Consider the following 18,957-nt stretch of genomic DNA (forward strand, 5'->3'; position numbering starts at 1 on the left):
AGGAAACTGGTCACACCCCAAATGTTCCAGAATTGAGGCTGCAGAGTGTCTGAGCTTCCTTACTGTCATACAAAACATTTACCTAAAATAACACCGCTGCATGACAAACATGTTTATTGTGTACTGCCAAGCTGAATTTACCTGCCAGCAAAAGCTACATGAACAGAGGCTTTGTAGTTTCCCTCTCCACATTCGGGTTTTTCAAGGCTATGAATCAATTTGAGATTTCAACTAAGGTTGTGTGCTGCCCCACAGTGGTAAGGAGAAAGAAGTGCAGTGGAGGAGGAAGAAGAAGAAGAAGAAGAAGAAGAAGAAGAAGAAGAAGAAGAAGAAGAAGAAGAAGAAGAAGAAGAAGAAGAAGAAGAAGAAGAAGAAGAAGAAGAAGAAGAAGAAGAAGAAGAAGAAGAAGAAGAAGAAGAGGAAAAAGAAGAAGAAGAAAAAGAAGAAGAAGAAAAAGAAGAAGAAGAAGAAGAAACGCAGGACAGACGCCGGACAGATTTATCAAGCATCCCTTTTATTAACATCACCCGTTACAAAAAGAACAAAATCTTCAGTGTTAATGAATTTAGCAACAATATAGCGAGTGCTGATTACAGATGATATGGGACGCTTATTCCTAGAGTAGTTGCAGTAGGATTAAAAACCTCTACACTGTTGACCTGGCCTTCTCCTTGCACAGCCAGGGTCACAGACTCCATATTCTCTTTGGAGCTGCAGTACAAACTTGACCACAATGTGTCCATGCATCTCCACAGTGACGGTCACGTAGTGACCCTTCTGATATGCTCTTCCGATCTCCCTTCTCCAACCTAGTACTGAGCCACGGTATGCATGGAGCTATGAATTCATGAATGCACGCTGATGCGCAGTGTTGTGATTTTTTTTTTTTTTTTCTCTTTCTGGTCAGGCGGCAAACAGATCAACAACATGGTGTCTCAGCAGGACCTAACTGGTACATTTAACGATACATATCTTTTAAGTTAAGAAGAAAAGGACTGAAAACCCAAAGTTTGTTTAGTCAAGTTGGAAATTTGTATCACTGCCCTCGAGACAAATAACAACAAAAACTATTCGAAAAGATTTCATTGAAAAATACAGGCGATTTAAAACAGGAATGGTTGCCACATAGTTTAAATTATGCTGGATGTCATTTTTTAAGTTTAGAATAAAAATTAACTGGCGATGCTTCTAACGACAAAGAGGAATGTGCTGGGAGGGGAGTAGTGTGTGATTTGGTACAGTGCCTGGAGTGTCTGGACTTAACAGTAACCTCTCCCTGCTCCCTTGTGGCCAACAGTGACTCGGAGTTGTTTGCCAGTTCCTCAGCCAGAGTCAGTTGGAGGCTGCTTACAGTACAGGTGAGGTGATGGAAGTTTGAGTGAGGGGGAGGGGGGCGGTGGCGTATGGTGTGATGTGGTAGTGATGACACCGAAGGTCAAAGGTGGTCTTTGTAGTGCAGTCAGGGAAGCTGCGCAGGGGTCGATCCTCCTCTCACTATACCTTGGGCAGATGTTTGTCAGCCTCCTGGAGGGAAAAACACGTGTTCAAACTCCACATTCAAATACACTGCTGAGAGGAAAGAAAAGACGAAGATACTGCAGTGTCATGGTATTGTGAGGAACAGGAACACAGTTACAGGCCTTACCCCTTCCTGTCCCTTCGTGAGTTGCCGGCTGACGGCTTGTAGCAGCTGCTGCAGCTCTCTGACCGTCTGATTCAGTCCTGCAGTCATTTTCTCCTTTCTGTCGATCTCCTCCTGACACAGACACAAAGATTGGTTTAAACATGATATTAAAGCACCAAAATGTAAAAGCTTTCTCCCATCCACAGAAAGAAATCCCGTTCGGACACCCAAACGGACTCTTACCCTCTGTGACGACATGCTGTTCTCAATCAGTTCTTCGCTGTTGTCTGCCACTTCAGAGAGCTCCCCCTGGATCAGATCAAGAGACTGCTGGGCCTGTGTGAAGGAACAAAATTTTCCTCCTGTTAGCAACGTGGCCTGAAGCTCAGGCTTCATCAGTAGTGTGATGAGGAACAAACTATCCCTCTTACCTTGTACAGGTCACCAGCCACCGTTTGCCTCCCGTTCTCTTCCGCCTCCAGCTTGGACAGCGTCTCAGTGAGTTGGGTTTTCAGCTGCAATCAAAAACACACCCATCATCATGTTCTTTATCGTGTAATAGCTTCACAATGACAGTTCCTGTTCATAGTTTATTCATGCATAAAGAGCACAAAGAGTATTTATTCGAATCCTCCTACCAACACTGCCTACAAAGTAAAAGAGTCGTAACATTTGCAGAGTTTCCGTTTGTCCTCCTTAAAAAATGTTCAAACAAAAATAGCACCGTGCCGGTGTGGGCATGTTGTTACAGGTGCAGGATGACAGGATGAGTCACGATCCAGGAAGTCTAGTTTGAGTAATACATTCATTTTTTTATGACTTGTCATAAAGCAGCACGGTGTACTTTGAAACAGGATTTCACAAGACTGGAAAGTTACACTGCAGCAGCCATTTCTTTTCATGTCTCCAGGGCTGCCAGATAAACTCACTGATGGTTTTATTCACCTGACGAAGTAACAGAGGGAACATCCACTCGTTCGCCAGTACACTGTCACTGGACACCGTAGGGAAGTGTTGACTACAAACACTTAATCATGTGTGGGTTTTTTTTGGTGACATCCTCCTTTATATTATTAGAAGCCTTCATTTGTGATAGCGCTGCTGTGTAAATCTACTGAAATCTGATTCAAATCTCAAACGCCATGAATGCAAGACAAAGACTGAGACAAAAACAGACTGATGAAGCTCATTTGGAGGCTGAAGAGTGAATCACAGTTAAAGAATTAGAGCAGCGATGGACAACATTGGCGTTTTTCTGGCCTTTTGCGGAGAGAGCAGAAGCCGAATAATAAGCCATTTGTTAGATGTGAAAATGGTGATGGAAGTGAAAATGTAGAAGAGGAAGCATTAGTCTTGTCAGTATTACAGTGTGTGAAGGTGAGTCACCATTCACAATCTGTGATGTTTGCTGGTCACATGCAGGTGACTCCGAGTTCCCAGAGGTTATGAATGACGACCTGCAGTTTTGCAGCAGATGGAGAGTCGCGTCCAGTGGAAGTCAGTGTGGAGCCACCGCTCAGTGCGACAAGGGATAGACTTTAAACAAAAACAAGCAGCTCTAGCTAGAGGGTGAGCCACACTTACCAAAGTCAGCTCCATATTCTGTCTGATAGCCTCTACATATGAGCCATCAAGCCTGGTCTGCAATTCAGTCAACAGATCTTTGAGCTGAAATTAAGTTTGAGATGATCTGTTTAATGGGCGTCTGTGGGAGGTGATCCAGGACAGCACTACCAGCACACAGTCTACGTGATCAGGCCCACGAAGCAGCGACAAAAAAAAACTGAAGGCTTCTCAGGTTCATCTGAGCCGTGCGGTGGTAAATGAAGGATTCCTGTTGCGCATGATGGAGAGTGGTGTCGCTGCGTTGTTGCGGGAGGTGCTTATGTGAAAGATGTGTGCTATTTAATGTGTGTGTTGTGAATATCGTATGAAGGATGTTTAAAAAAAAAAAAAAAAAAAACAGAAAAAAAACATATGAACACAAAACAGAGAGGAGTTTGAGCACTACGACACGGCTGAGGATGGAGGAGAAGATGTCCAGTCTGGGCTCACCTCTCGGACTTCTGTCACGTAGGTTGCACTCTCGCGCTCCGCTTTCTCCAACTCGGACTCCAAGTGCTGCTTTTCTCGTCTCAGCTGCAGAACACAACAGAAGCGCAGACACACAAAATGACAACAGGTCTGACAAGGATTTAACAGCGAGCGTACATTTGATAAGTGTCTTTGAAAAGCAGACTGACGTTGTCCAACTCGGCTCCGTCACTTAGTCTCTCGACCTCTTGCTCCAGAGCTGTGACTTTCTGGTTCATCTGAAGTGAAACGAAAACGAAGATTGACGTCACGATAGTGAGCACACGGCGTGATCATCTATCACCGCCCTGCTTTGGTATTCAGTAGTTTCCTGCTGAACCTGAATACCCACCTCTTTGAGCTCCCCTTGCGATTGCTCCAGCTTCACCCTCCAGCGAGATTCCTCCTGCTCCACGCTGTTCTGGAGGCGCTGCAGGATGCCCTCCTGTGAATACAGCAAGCGGGACGGCTCAGTTCAGAAGCGAGACCAGCGAGCAGCCGCCACCGAAACTCAAAAAAACCTTCTCTCACCGTCTCTGCCAAAACCTTCTTGTACGTCTCACAGTCTTTCTGTAGAATCCTCTGGGTTTCCTCGGCTTCTTTCAACTTCGCAGCCAGCCCCTACCGTGAGGATACTATTTATTGATGCTCTCACTTAAAAAAAAAAAAGGAGCGATGTTCAACTTCACATGTCTACTATTCTATTTACCTCAGAGTCCACGGATGCTGTGCTGGATTGTGCAGCTGAGCTCTGCGCTGCTGCACTCTCAAATCTGTGTAGCCACTCCTGCTGGTTCTAAGTGGACAGTTACGGTGAAAAGTGAAGTCACACATCACAATGGGAAGATGTTTCAAAAACAATTAACATGGAGGTAAAAAAAAAAAAAAAATACAAAAAACCCAGTGTGACCCATACCTGCTCAGAGGGCAGAGGCACGTGGGGCAGAAGTCTGTGCAGGACATCTCGGCACTCAGCCTGAGACATTGCCAGCGCCGTCTGGTTCTCCTGCGAGGTGATGGGAGGGGGGCAACGTGTAAAAGGAACAAAAGGAAAGAGAAAATTGAGACCTGACTGTTCACATAGTTCAGACACTTCGATGAAAAGGTCCAGTGGTCATCTAGACAGATACGACCACAACCTTTCTCTTATTCGCCTCCTGTTTTACACCAGTCAGCAGTTCATTCATCAGGCTGCTCCAATCAAAAGGCGCAGGAATCATTCATTTAGCATCTTGTATTATCACTTCAGGGCATTAGGATAAATGCTGCCTCACTCCCACTTCCATTTACTCTGAGAAAACATCAGCAGCTTTCAACAGACCACACCTACACCAAGTGTCAGCAATCTCAGATTCAGAGCATCTCACGTACTTCAGTCTTCCTGCAACCACAAATACATCAATCTGCTTTCAGGAAATTATAAGTACCTTGAAACTCTTCAATAAATTAAATAAAAAGGTAGCTATCAGTCCTCTAACAATAATCCAGCATCATGCACTGTCACTCCGAGGCCTGAAGGGAGAATGTATGCCAAACACTAGCCAGCTGGCACTCTAACCACTGTTCACATTAACACACTGTCACATGGGAGCTTTGAGACAAGTGTGCAGATGAATAGAAGAGACCAGCATGCACTGACAGTACACAACAGCTGCCAACGAACTCCCTGGATCAGCTCTGAGAAGGTGCTTTCTACTGTACTCAAATGGCAGAGGAGCAGCTGCTGCCAGACGGTTCAGCATGTACCATTACCTTATGTGAGGGGGTGGGCAAAAATATACACACAAACACACACACGTTGCTGTAACTTAATAGAGCAGCTATCTGATAACCAGCTCCATGTCTACGCAACTGCAACAGACCTGCAACTGCATGAACTGCACACAAGATTTTGCTTTACATTTGGTTGCATTTGTTTGTTCCTGATGGAGAACAAACATGTTTCCATTGTGAGTACAGAGCATTGAGAAACATGACAGCACTGTTGCATCATCACAACCTTTAAATGAGCACACTTCATTAAAATGAAAAAGAAAGAATACAATTTTAATAAATTAAACAGATTCTCTTTGATTAACGGGTGATATTGACGGTATGATGTCACAAAGCAGAATGGAGAGGGAGAAAAAAAAACAAAAAAACAAAAACATGCCATGCCACATGACAAAGACAGGAAGCTGCAAAAATGATTACCATGAATCTCCATCTAATGATATCTAGTGAATTTCTATGTCACTGCACACTCATTTCCAAGCACCAGCCCGAGCTGTGGGCGAGAAGAGATCTTTTATAGTTCAGAACTTATAGAAAAAAACAAGTACACATTTACACTAAATAAACCGATATTTGTTTAAATAATAAAGTCTGAGATGCCCCATGGGGGGGGGGGGGGGGGGGGTAGCATAGTTCAACAAGCTCAGCACACAGCCAATTCAAATCTTCAGGCCAAACAATATAAGGGAGGAGTGGAAGTAAGGTAAATGAGTATGCAGCGCTGTTATGGTTGATGGTGGAAAATAAATCTCATTGAAACAATTATGGCAAGACAGCATTTTGAGGTGGGGGAATGCATCAGATTGGAACTAGAGTGAAGCAGATTGAGGTGAGGGGGGGGGGTCGAACCTTGACAGCTTTGCTGAGTTTCCCTTGAAGCATGGACTCGGTGGCTGACAGAGCTTCCATTGCACTCCAGTTTTTCTCCCGAAGCTCCTGTTTTGGTCAGTTCCAGAGAAGATACTACGTTCAGTTCAGCCTCACGGAAAATGCATTCAGTGGCCCTCAAATACACACTGGTAGAGTCACAGAGCAAACCGAACGCATTTCTCAGTTTAAAAATGACTACACTCTGCTTTTCACCCATGCTCCATCTGCTAAAAATAAGTAGGAGAGAAATAGTCTCAAGAGCCCCGGGCTCACACCACATGTGGGTAAAAGCAACATGCACAGTATGCAAGATATGTATAGCAACAATATTCTGAGAACAAATGTAATTTATAAAGTCTAAAAATAGAGAGTAGATAGTTATAAAAACACAAATGCGCTTATATGATTCTCAAAACAAATATACCTTCCTCAAAAATAAAAGATAGGCAAGTTTCTAATGCTCTGAATCACCCACAAGCACAAACAAGCTTGCTGTAACAGTCATGGCCAACGGCGAGCACCACAAGAGTAGGCTGGGAGGCCTCTTATGCAATACTCAGCTTAGGCAATCCAAATCAAAACAGACATTGGTACTGCGATATAATCATGCCACAATACACAATCTTAGCTTAAGAAAGCTTTCTATTCGGTTTCCAATGATTCAGTTTAAAAAAAGAACAAAAAGCGAGACAAAGTGGCAGTGGATAACGGGGAGTATGGATACATGCAGTGTGCAACTCTTCGCGGGGGAGGGGGTAGGGGTGTTTTGCGGTAGCACACAACGGGCCTCGACTCAAAAGGACTCGACTAGAGCTGCCAGTGGTGTTATTAGTTCAGGTCATCGCTGTGGGAAACCTACGTTGTTTTTCTTCCTGTGAAGCTCCAGGGAGTCCCTCAGCTCATCCAGCTCACCCTGCAGACTGGAGACCAGGCTCTCCTTCGCCGACATCCTGTCGCGACAGCAGCATAACCATCTCATTATGAACAGCATCAGACGTCACGTACAGAAAATGAAAACATGCGCTGGAAGAACGCTATATGTTATAGCATGGGACGTTACTCACGCTGTAAGAAACTCTGGGCTTGGCACTGCTGTGTGGGACTGCTGTATGAGCAGGAGAGAAGCAGTTAAAACTTGGCCTGAATGTCTTATATGACACTCAAAAGACAAATAAAATAACTAGAACATAAACTCCAATTGTCGAAAAGCTTCACAAATCTCTGGTCAAAATATCTGCTGGAAAAAAAGGGTTTGTCTCTTCCTCTTGTTTGCATTGTGGCTCTGGAAGTCTCTTGTCAAGCAGGCTCACCTGTTGATGTACCTGCTCTATCTTCTCCATCAGCTCCTTTGTCCGTGCCTCCAGCTCAGCCTGCAGCGTCTGGATCTCCTGCTCCTTTGCCGCCAGCCTGTGGGTCACGTGCGCTGCTCAATAGTCTGATCTTAAATCAGAGTGCTAGAGAGCTACGTGGTGAAGTGTTGTGTTAACTCACTGAGCCTGCACTTCTTGGAGCTGGCTAGCAGAACTGGTCAGCTCCTCTGATGTCTCCTTCTGTCTCAGCTGCTCTGTCTCTGCCTGCAGGGCAGCCAACTGCTGCTCCAAAGCCTGGGAGACAAAAAAAACCTGCTTCAAAACAAAGCTGGAAGAAGGAAAACACCATGCACATGATCTGAGGAACAACATTTGTGGTCCCTTTCTTTGATACAGAAAAGTCCACACCTCAACTGTCTTCTCTCTGGCAGAGCAGCTGTCTTGTGCTGCCTGGAGACTCTCCTCCATTGATTTCAGCTTCACATCCTTCTCTTGGATCCTGTAAAGCACAGTGAAACAGGTTTTTGTTTTGTTTTTCTACACAGGACGTCTTGGAGCTGCACAAAATGTGCTGATATTTACACCGACAGGAAAACAATATCCACAACAAGAGGACATTTAACAATAGAAAGCCTCTCATGCCAGTGGAAACCAGATGTTGTAAAAATTACTACCAGGGGTGCGTCTCGGGAATGTCAGGAGGAATTAGCTTTGATGTCTGTAGTAGCCTTTCGTTTCATGTTTTATAATTATGACGTCTTCATATCTTCATCTAGGCTTTTGTGCTTCTGCATTATTACAATTCATAAAATCTAATTTGATTGATCTTACTTGCTCTGGAGCTCTTCCACGATCAACTCTGATGTTGCCTTTGATCAGGAGAAAAATAAAAATAAAAATGTAAACAAACCTATACAGAAGAGAAATCATAAAACCTCTAGAAATCATTTTTAAATGGTGATTTTAGACCTCACCTGTTCTGCTGTCTTTCTCTTAAAACATTCGATTTCTTGTTTTAGTGCATCATTCTCTTCTCTTTCAGCCTGCAAAGTGGAAAAACAATTACTTAAAAAGTTTTTGCCAACTACAGATTGTGATTACAAAGCAGGCAGTGAAATGTAGAGTCAATTAAAGGCTGCTGATGTCAGTCACAGTTAGGAATGTGTGTGAGGCAGTTTGAGGATTTGCTACGCTTAGTTGTCTCTTTCTAAACGAGAGAAAACAAGACACCTTGAGCTCTTCCTCCTTGTTGGCCACCTGGATCAGCCCCTTCTCCAACAGGCCCTCCACAGTTTTCATGTTCTCCTCCTTCTCCCGGACACTGTGGAGAGGAAGCAGAGTTACACTTAGGTGTTAACTATGGATTATTATTTTTTACCAGAATAACAAGTCCAACCAGCTGATGTATTTATTACATGTTCTCGTTTTTATACACTTACCTCTTCTGGAACTGGTCCAGAGCCAGCTGGGATGCAGTCTGCATGGGGAGAGTCACAGGCAGGTAGAGGGTGTGTCAAGCAGAAACATTTTTAAAAACGTTTTACTTGTAAAAAATAGTCACAGTACAAAGCTGACCTGATCAGAAATCTGTGCCTGCAGATTCTGAATCTCTGTCTTCAGTGACATGTTGTCATTGTGCAAGGCCTGCAGAGGAAAACACAAGAGGAGACACTTTCAGGATCTGACCGTCTGTGCCAGCATTTTAAAAAAACAAACACACAGCACTTTCATTTCTGTCTCAGGTTTATAAAGCTATGCAGAATCTGAAGCCCCAATCTCTGCAAATGCGAACATGCCTTCTTTTTGATGTACATAGTCTTCATTCCACACTCCCCTCTCAACACAACAACAAATTCCTGCCGACTAATGAACCGATGCAATGTTAGTATAAGAAGCTGGAGATGGAGCGCTCCCCTCTGACTGTACCTGCATGTTAGTTTCTCGACTGGCCCCACTGCTCCGCTCTGCATTTAGAGAATCCTCGAGACTCTTCCGCTGCAACTCTTTTTCAGACAGACTGAGAAGAACAGCGGGAAGATATAAGAGAACATGAATAAAAAGAGCTCTATGGCATCACTTCATGCAATCACGATGTCTGTAAAAGTCTTACTTACAGCTTTTGTAGCTCCTCAATGTGGGAGACGCGCGTGGCCTAAATGGGAAATTGAGAAATCTCATTAGCCTACATACACACACGCACACACGCACACACGCACACACACACACACACACACACACACACACACACACACACACACACACACACACACACACACACACACACACACACAGAGAGCTATGTAGGTATGCATCTTATAATCAAGCCAAGTTGACCCATTTACCTGTGTAGAGATCTGAGCCTGCAGGTTCTCATTCTGGACTTGCAACGTCTCTCCCTGGACCTGAAGACCTTTGTTTTCATTCAGAAGCTCCTGTTACAAGAGATTGCATTCGTGAGCATTAAGAATGTGTTGTTGCTTTTATTTTTTAGAAAGAAAGTCACTCTGATTCAGCACAGAGGGAGGCATTTTAAAAAGCAATCAATACTACAATGTGATTCATTTTTATCTCTCAATTCAGTCCACATCAATTCTGGTGCCGTGCCATATAATTACAGCCAGCAGCTCCATTTCTATTCCTATAGGTTTGCCTCTGCTTGAAAGATCTACAACAAAATACTTATATTGTGTGTGTGTGTGTGTGTGTGTGTGTGTGTTGCTGCAGTGCATCACCTGAACCCGGACTTGCAGTGAGTCATCCGGCATGCTGTGCTGGGACATCTCCAAGAGCTCCATCACTTTCTGCTCCAGCCGCTCCTTGGAGACCATGGCTTCATTCAGGCTGCCGTGTAGAGTCTGGATCTCCTTGTTCTTGTTGTTCATCTCCGTCTCCACCGTCAGCAGCTGGCTGTGGAGCTCTGCAACCACACACGCACACATTCACCTGCTAAATGTAGCCTGATGAGTCACTTTAATTTGGTAGGATTTAACGTATTTTTTTGGGGGGGTGATGTAATGTTTTATCACCTTGCTTAGAGGTCTGAAGTTTCTCTCTTTCAGCGTTGACATTGTGGAGGAATTTTTGCAGTTCTTCCCAGCTTCGTTTGGCATCCTGCAGTTGGGCCTGAGGGGGTGGGGGGGCGACATGTAACTCTGTGAGCACCTTTCTCCCACACGAGTAACCAAGTGTGTATAAAATATGAGCAATGGTGTTTTGAACAAGAATTAAAACCTTCAATTTGGAGAAAAAAGATTTCTATTAAGTCCAAGAAAATTTCTACAAGCTCATGATGTCGCTTTTCTAAAGAAAAAAAAAATAAAGCACAGCTCTGGGTCTGTTTTACTAAATTAATAAAAAAAAGCTTAAATTACAAACCATGGTGTGGACTTTTTTTTTTTTTTTTTATTAGATTTTTCTAGACTTTTAAAACTCGAAATTGCTCTGAAGTTCTGGCCAAGACTTGTCTCTGTCAAGCAACTTAAATTTCCATCATATGATTGTGGTCCATGAAAAGACAGGAAAGGCTGATCTGAGTGTATAGCAGGAAAAGTGTTGTTTATACACATCACAAAGCCTCAAACATTCCAGCTCACAAAGCCAACAAAACCTTCCCAGCTCAGGTTCTGTTTCCCACAACCCTCCCCAGGACTTCCACTACAACCTCCTCCCATTTCCCTGCTAATGCTGCCACACCCACTAACCATATTTGAAGCTGTGCGGCATGCTCAGGTTTTGTACGACTCAGTTCATTTTGTTTTGGCTCTGCTGGGGAAACTGAAACAAAAGTAAAAAATAAACCCCACAATGTGCATCTGGATTAGCGTACCTCCAGCTGGGACACGTTCTGCTTGTAGCTGACCTCCAGCGACTTCCTCTGGTGCTCCTCCTGCTGCAGCTTGCTGTTGTTGTCTGCCAACTCTTTCATCAGGCCGGCATACTCAGAGCGCAGCTTGTTCAGCTCTGCTGAATTCCTATTGAGCACACGCATATTATATGAAAATGGTTAGTGGGGTGTTACTGTGAAGAAACAAACTACAAATAGCCTGCACAAGGCATTTCACACGGTGTAAAGGAGGACAAATTCAAGCTACACAGGCAAAGAGCTGAAATTCTGAAACGAATTGGATCACTATGAATGTTTCATAAGGAGCATGAGACACGTATGGAGCTCTAGAGAGCATGACCGACAGTGTAACACTGACTTGTTCTCCATCTGGTTGGTGGCGGAGCTGACTGCGTCCCTTAGGATCCCGTTCTCCTGCTGCAGGCGAGTGATCTGGCTTTCCAGCTGCTCCCTCACCTGCTGAAACTGCACACAAACAATGGGATTCAGTCTTCGTCATCTCTGCATGGAGCCTTGAGAACAACGGCAGGTTTGGTTTCTTTCCCACAGTATTGACTGAAATTAGTGACATTGTGTTATCCAATATAACGGAACTAGTACTAACTGTACTGGATAATAAGTCAAATCCAAGCCTTCACCTTTATCTGCATGGTCTGGAGGTCCTGATAGCTGCCCTGTGCTTTGGCCTGCATGCCCCCCAGTTCTTTCTCCATGGCTGTGCGCTGCTCTCTCAACACAGACTCCACCCGGCCTGTCTTTTGCTTCTCAACCTGAAGCTCCTAAAGCGCAGAAGTAAAAGGGAGTATGAAGCTCTTCACTGAAACCAACAGAATTATTCCAGCAGTGCAACAATTAAATCGTGAATAAATACAAATGTTTGTGTTTCATTATACAGAATAATGGATTCTCGACCTGACTGAGCTGTTTCACTTTGTCTTTGGCGATGGATGCCTCCTCCTGCAGCGTGGTAAGAAGCTTCTCTCGTTCCTGAGCAGCTGGGTCGGGCCGAGCCACAGACTGCAGGTGAGAGACAAGACATTTCAAAAAGCAGGCACTGGAAGTTCAACAACAAACATTATATCCCTTGCCAAATGCAAACAGTGTGAAATGCCATTAGTCACAACACATAATGCATCACTTATTCATCTCTCACTTTGTGCCAGGCATCCAAGGCGTTCGGGCTCTTCTCTCGGAGGAGAGCGATCACGCTGACAGCCTCTGCCTCGGACAGAGCCAGGCTGGACAGACCAGAGAGCAGCTCCTTCAGCTTCACCTCGGTGTTCTCTGTCAAATCACACAAGGGAGGAGATACAGTTTAGCAGGGTGTTACATGGCTGGACAAGAAGAAAAACCAGATTCTAACCCTTGCTTTTACCGCTTACCTTTATCGGTCTCATTCTTCTGTTTCTTGCCAGACCCTTTGGTTTGTACATCATCGTTATGTGCAGACTGGTGGTTGGCAGAAGCTGCTGAATCTGCCAAAATGTGGGTTTCATCAACTGGATTTGAGAAAGAAAAAAAAAAAAGGTTTCGTAGAGATGAAGTTCAAACGTTTACCTGGAGAGTTTCAAGATTGTGAGATCACTTCATTATGATTACCATGCTCGGTCTTCTGCTTCTTGGCAGAGTTCTTCTTTTTGCCTCCGGTGGCACTCGGAGTTGCACCATCCAGAACTTTGGTTTCAGCCATAATGGGAGCTTCCTTCTTGACTGGTGCTGGGGCCTGCTCTGCTTTCACCTCGGCCTGCTGATCATCCACTAGAAAAAGGACGAGTGAGGGGAGAATTCTGTCAGTCTCAGCCAGTCTCCCTTAAGACTGATAAAAAGAGAAAATTCACTTATCATTAAAAGGTACAGGGATAAGTCTCTAAACCCGAGAAAACAGCTAGTGCAGCTCATTTTTACTTTCCCATCTTTCAGTAATTCTTACTGTCATTTGCTCTCTCCAAAAGATACACAGCAACACACCCACTTTAAACTTTACTATCGATTACTGACCGGGCTCCACTTTTTGTTTCTTCTTCTCCTTCTTCTTCCCAGAGGCTTGGGGAGGTGTCTGAGCCTGAACAGGAGCTTGAGCAACTTGGACCTGAACCTCGAGTCGTGGAGAGGGTGGGCTGGACTGTTTGCTCGCAGCCAGAGGTGCATCTGTCTTGCGGCTGACAGGTTTGGAGCCGTTAACTTCTGGCTCCCCAGAAGGAGCAGCAGCAGCAGCGGCAGCGGCGGCAGCAGCCTTGGCAGCTTTTTTCTCCTTCTTCTTTCTCTCCCTCAGACCAGCAGGAGCCTCTGGTGACACCGAAGCAGGCACATAGGGAGTCGGTGTTGGTGGAGCAGGGTCTGGAGTAGCCACCGGAGCAGGTTCCTCCTCTGCCTCCGGGGTGGAGCTGTTGGCGCCGTTGGCCACATCGAAATCCCGCAGATCCTCTTCCGACTCTCCTCCTCCGCCACCTCCGCTGCTTCCTCCACCGGCGCTCTCTTTCTTCTTGCCCTTCTTCTTTTCGTTCTTCTTACGGGGGTCTGGCTTGCTGGGCGGCAGCTTGAGGTCGCGCTTCTGCCTGGCCAGCACCTCATCGTAGGAGGTTTCCTTCATGAAGAGCCAGAAGAAGAGGAACATGAGGGCGATGACCAGGGAAGGGGCCAGGATGAGCAGGTACTGAGAGTCGTAGATATCCACCGCCATTCTGATGGAGAAAAACACAAGAGTAGTTTAGGCTACTTAGCCTCTCCAATTCACATTATGGTATGTATCTGACAATATTTTACATTTCCTGCATGATTGGCATTATAACACATTTCTACCCAAACAGGCAACAGGCCAAGGCTGCTAAATTCCAGAGATCTGAAGGTCCTAACAAGCCCAAATATAACATGAATTTATTCCTGTGCATTCAGTTGCTGCCCGTTTCCATCCAATAGCCGTGTCGCTGCACTCGCCTGAGCCCATCAGAGAGAACATTCACTTACAGGTCAACCGCTGCTACCAACCAGCAGCGGCAGTCTGCGATGTGTGAACTGGTACAAGTATGAGATGTGTGTGCGTGAGGCGTGAAGATGTGTTAGTACATCAATAGTGCTGAGAGGGTGCGAATGACGACTCTCTCTCGCACCCTGGCCTCTCTCAGTGAAATGATCCAATTAGACAACGCAACCCTGGGCGGCTACAAAGCTTGACATCCACTCTATGTTTTTATAGCTTTCACAGGGAGAGCGTCACCTCTTCCCGAAACATGGGCAGCAAGAGCCAGATAGAGAGAGAGAGAGAGAGAGAAAAAAAAAAGTTATTAGACGAGAATCAACTTTACTCACATTGACTTAAAAAGAAGGGGACAAAATAGGTCAAGAACATCAGGAAGGCAACTAGGCTAAAAAAGAAGAGAGCTCACCGTCTCATTTAGTCATTTCCCTCCTTCAGCCCCCACAAGGGCGTCCTGGTGGTATTCTAAACTCATATCAGGATGGATTTGCAAGAGGCAAAAATACACCCACATGTGAATGTCACAGGCTGAGGCCTGCTGCAGCTGCAGTCTGACTGCTGCCTGCCAAAAGCCGAGAGAGAAGTTCTTCTTCTGTCAGCAGACAAAAGTTTACAGAGTCAAGAGGTCCTGAGACTTCATCAGTTTACCATCTGCCAAACATATTTGTTAACAACTACGCGTTGTGACTCACCAAGGCTACGCAGCAGGAATGAACCGGGGTAGAATCTGTGCTGATTTTCTCCCCCCGTTATGCTCTTTTTATTATAAGTTCTTTTTTTTTGATTTGCAGCACATATATTTTTTCTGTGAAGTCAACCAGATGATGCGTTTGATGTGACAATCTTGGAAAAAAGGCACTCTTGAGCGCTGCCATTTTGTGTCTTGAGAGTACGTCTCCCAAACTAACGCAACAACAACACCTTGTGCAAAAGACGTACGTGTTTCTTTCAAAAATAAAACCCGCAGTGTTTTTGAAAACGAGGACAAGCGGAGCCCTGGGTGACGATGGCAGTGCCGCGGTGTCAACAGTACAGAGTGGCGCCAACAGCCAGTGACCTGACGTGCTGCACAATCCTGTCTTATACCCAAGATCTGTGGCAGCGACACAGCGAAGGAGTCAGTGTCGTAGAGCAGACCTCTTTAGTAATTTGGATTAAGCAGATTACCCATGATAATACATTTAAGAATAACTCTCCACTGCAGTGCTTCCTGAGGACTGATAGGCTTAGTCCTATAGTTATAATGCTGATTCCTCTCACTAACATCTCTAACAACACACAAAAAACATACCCGGCCTCTTGTAATGTTTAATATTTGACATATCTAACTCTGTCTTTTAAGCACTAACCTTTTCCTCTGAGCATGAACTGAAAGCTCCTTATTATGTAACATTACTGAATTTTTAAATGTATTTCTACTTTTCATGACATAACAAGAGCTGTTTTGAAGAGCTTCGACTCAAATAAATATACCTAAATGTCTGATCTTAATGGCTGACTGACCGTGTTTGCCTGATATGTTCCACCTATCCACTTGCATTCCTCTCGAGAGGTTTGTGTGCCATCTGTGTCAGAGTATGAATTCCTCCACTCTCAGTACGTTACAGCTCAGGGAAAACTCTTAGAAATATGTAAATCATGAACAGAGAAAAAGCTGTTGGTTTCGAGCGCTGTGCAAACTTGTACACCGTGATATGCAAACATTCGTCCTTACTTGAGTTCTTTTTTTTAATTTTTTTTTTATGTCTGATAGTTTTCTTACTTGTAGCCTCGTGAGAAGTGTCATTTATAATGGGCTGCCGTATTTTAGTCCAAAAACTTTACATTAAAAAGGTAGTAATCAGGCTCGAAAAACCAAAAAGGGAAATGCATTTCAGTATCCTGGATGACGTAACTTTCTAAAGCCTGGCGAGATTATGTTACAAGATTTACAAACGAGGGCCAAAACAAACAGCTGATATAGTACATCATGTACTACATAAGGTTCTGATATCAATACAACTCTCAGTAGGCCACCTAATCAAGAAGTGTGTTAAAGCCAGATCCATTGTATGTTCCAGGAAACTCCCATGTCGGACCTGATAAAGCTGTAAAATAACTCTGAAAGCAGCTACTACTTCCTGGCATGTTAAGTATGGGTGGAGTACGTTGTGTAAAAGTTGTAATGTCACGTAAGGTTTTTTTTTTTTCCTTCCCCGTTTTCTCTCGGAGTGGAAGGTGCATGAGTTTCCTTGTGTAGCCCGAGCCTTGTTCCAGCATCAAAATGAGCCCGCAGGACAAAAGCCCTCTCGGGCGGTTGGCTCCCCGGAATCTACCCACTTGGCTGGCCGGGCCTCCCGATTTGGCAGACCCATGTACGCAGAGGCAACTCCTGCTAACTATCAGGCCCCGAAACGCAGCGCAGACAGCACTTAAAAACCAGGCCGTGCAACACGCTGCGCTGAATATCTTTAAGCTGGCGGCAAGTCACTAAAAGACGCACTAATAGTGCAGGACGGTACAGAAAATTACAGCTACTCTTGCGAAGTACATTATTTATCTAGTATAGTTTATATTTACACGTGACTACAAGTGTAATACGCAGCATTAAAATTGTATGTGACCAGTGTCGCTCAAACCTCCGCTGACAAACTGAAAATATTAGCATTACAAATATATTCAAATGAAATTCCACATAAGAGTGGTTTCCAAATGACTGAATAAGTGGGAGGTTCAGTAAACCTGCGGCAACTAGTTTTTCTTACAGCGAGTCTTAAAATGTAATTTAGGCTCATATCCACACAAAGCTGCACTTTTATCTCAAAGTGTTGATACTTTCAGATGATTAAACAACTCGAGTAAGACTAAAAGTGTTTACTGGTAATTGAAAATAATCTAGTTTAGATTGCCGTCTTCAGTATCTAAACTACTATTGTGTCTGAAATAGTGAAGCTGTAACGATAAGAAACTGATAATTCACCCGCATCAAGTATTGGAGGTAGTAAACGAAACGGAAAGTATTAAAGTACACGGGAACAAACCGGTTAGATATGAGGGCAGCTGACTCAGTTATTACCTTTAAAGAAAGTTCAAAACATATGTCTTTCCATTAACCTTTAACTAACCTGCACTTGAACTACCTTTCCTTTAAAATGCATGTTGCTTATTTGTGTTTAATTTTATCGGTTCTCGTGCATTTTACGTGTTTTTTTAGGCATTCTCATTTCTTTTCTATATTTCTAAATGTTCTTTACACTGCATGTAATGATCTTGCTGTAAAGCACTTGTATGAAAGGTGTTGTATATTATTATCATTATATCTGTTGGGAAACATGAACAAATACGTATTGGTCCTCTAAAATGGTCTGCTCTTACTGTTTAGGCATTCAAAGCACGGTCAATATTGAATAGAGTAAAAAACAATAAGCAAAATCAAGATGAGTTTATCTACCGGTGGAGTTTGGGGATTTATCTTTATAGGGACTTCTATGAAACGGGGCCTTGAATTAACCAAATAAAGGTCTTCATGGGTCTTCAGGAGCCGTGTGACCGCCGTGCTCCAGATGTGGTTGACGGTACCACCACAGGTATCATGAACGAAACCACCTCATCCAGGCCGATCACTGAGTGCCTCTCCAGGCACGCTGGGTCATGATGCCCAACGTGAGTGGTCGGCCTTGTGCAGACTCCTGAACCAAATGGCAGCTGTTGTTAAATCAAGACGAACGCCTGGCTGCGGGTTGCTAAGTTAGCCCGGCTAGGTCATCTTGTCACTCGTTATACCCGAATGATAATGGAAGCGAAAAAGATTACTTCCCCAACGACTAGAAAAAAAAAACCCCAACAACAACCACACAGCGGTGAGCTGGAAATGGCCACGAAGTGAGCTGCTGATTGCAAACAGGAAAAAGGCTCGTCACTACTTGGTAAGTTTGTCCCAGAGAGGCTACAGGTCAGCGCTATGAATGAGGGAGCTAACGTCGTTAGCCGGCCGATCCTCTGAGGACAGAGGAAGTCTCCGGCAGGTTAAAAGTGACCTCTTTTCTTTCCCTTTCGTTTAAACCACGCGGGCCTCGTCTGTAAAGTTAAAGTGTCCCAGCCCGGCCTGTCTCTCTCTCGGGGGGGAGGTGTCTGTTCTCCCGTTACCGTCCTGAGGGCCCGTTCCCTCCCAGGCCTGTTGTGGAGGAGCTAAGCTGCGCTAAAAAAAAAAAAATAATAATAAAATAAAAAAAAAAAATCCGGGATGAGCCGCTTTCTGACGAGACATAATAAAAAAAAAGGAATATCCGATAAAATACCTGTAGCTTCAGTTCGTGGTTCCCTTGTGAAACGGCGTTGCTCTGCGTTGACTCCGGCGGACTCCGGACTTCCCAGAGCAGCTCCAGCCTGGCTTTCTTCTGCGCTGTCCGTCACCGACTACCTCCCGTTCCTGCTTCGCGGGGGCGGGTCGTAGTCTCAGCCTGCTGAGGGAGCGCTCGTTTTGTTTTTTAGCGGCTCGTGCCAGACTGCC

The 18,957-nt window shown here is 44.6% G+C and overlaps 1 protein-coding gene across 5 annotated transcripts; it reads right to left on the reverse strand.

Annotated features, from left to right (window-relative positions):
* Nucleotides 1–493: 493 nt before the first annotated feature.
* On the reverse strand, nt 494–18,876 carry ktn1 (kinectin 1). Of its 5 annotated transcripts, none has more exons than XM_069152174.1 (36): nt 18,746–18,876; nt 13,493–14,175; nt 13,094–13,252; nt 12,877–12,993; nt 12,648–12,778; nt 12,407–12,511; nt 12,133–12,273; nt 11,853–11,959; nt 11,477–11,621; nt 10,677–10,773; nt 10,383–10,567; nt 9,993–10,082; nt 9,765–9,802; nt 9,577–9,667; nt 9,226–9,294; nt 9,090–9,127; nt 8,881–8,971; nt 8,625–8,693; nt 8,482–8,519; nt 8,059–8,149; nt 7,832–7,944; nt 7,663–7,747; nt 7,405–7,445; nt 7,200–7,290; nt 6,320–6,406; nt 4,614–4,703; nt 4,407–4,493; nt 4,229–4,318; nt 4,050–4,142; nt 3,868–3,936; nt 3,680–3,763; nt 3,209–3,292; nt 2,056–2,139; nt 1,868–1,960; nt 1,646–1,756; nt 494–1,524 (listed from the first exon to the last, which is right to left on the reverse strand). In XM_069152174.1, exons 2-36 carry the CDS (start codon nt 14,172–14,174, stop codon nt 1,495–1,497), a joined length of 3,816 nt encoding a protein of 1,271 aa, XP_069008275.1. In that variant the 5' UTR covers nt 14,175; nt 18,746–18,876; the 3' UTR covers nt 494–1,494. The 5 variants fall into 5 exon arrangements, with proteins under 5 accessions (XP_069008275.1, XP_069008274.1, XP_069008279.1 ...); XM_069152173.1 differs by having other exon boundaries at nt 7,651–7,747; XM_069152178.1 differs by lacking the exon at nt 3,209–3,292 and having other exon boundaries at nt 18,746–18,875.
* Between the last annotated feature and the right edge of the window lie 81 nt (nt 18,877–18,957).

Source organism: Embiotoca jacksoni, unplaced genomic scaffold, assembly GCF_022577435.1.
Source record: "Embiotoca jacksoni isolate LCO1_2020_lvr unplaced genomic scaffold, fEmbJac1.0.p SCAF_18, whole genome shotgun sequence".
NCBI classification, from domain to species: domain Eukaryota; kingdom Metazoa; phylum Chordata; class Actinopteri; family Embiotocidae; genus Embiotoca; species Embiotoca jacksoni.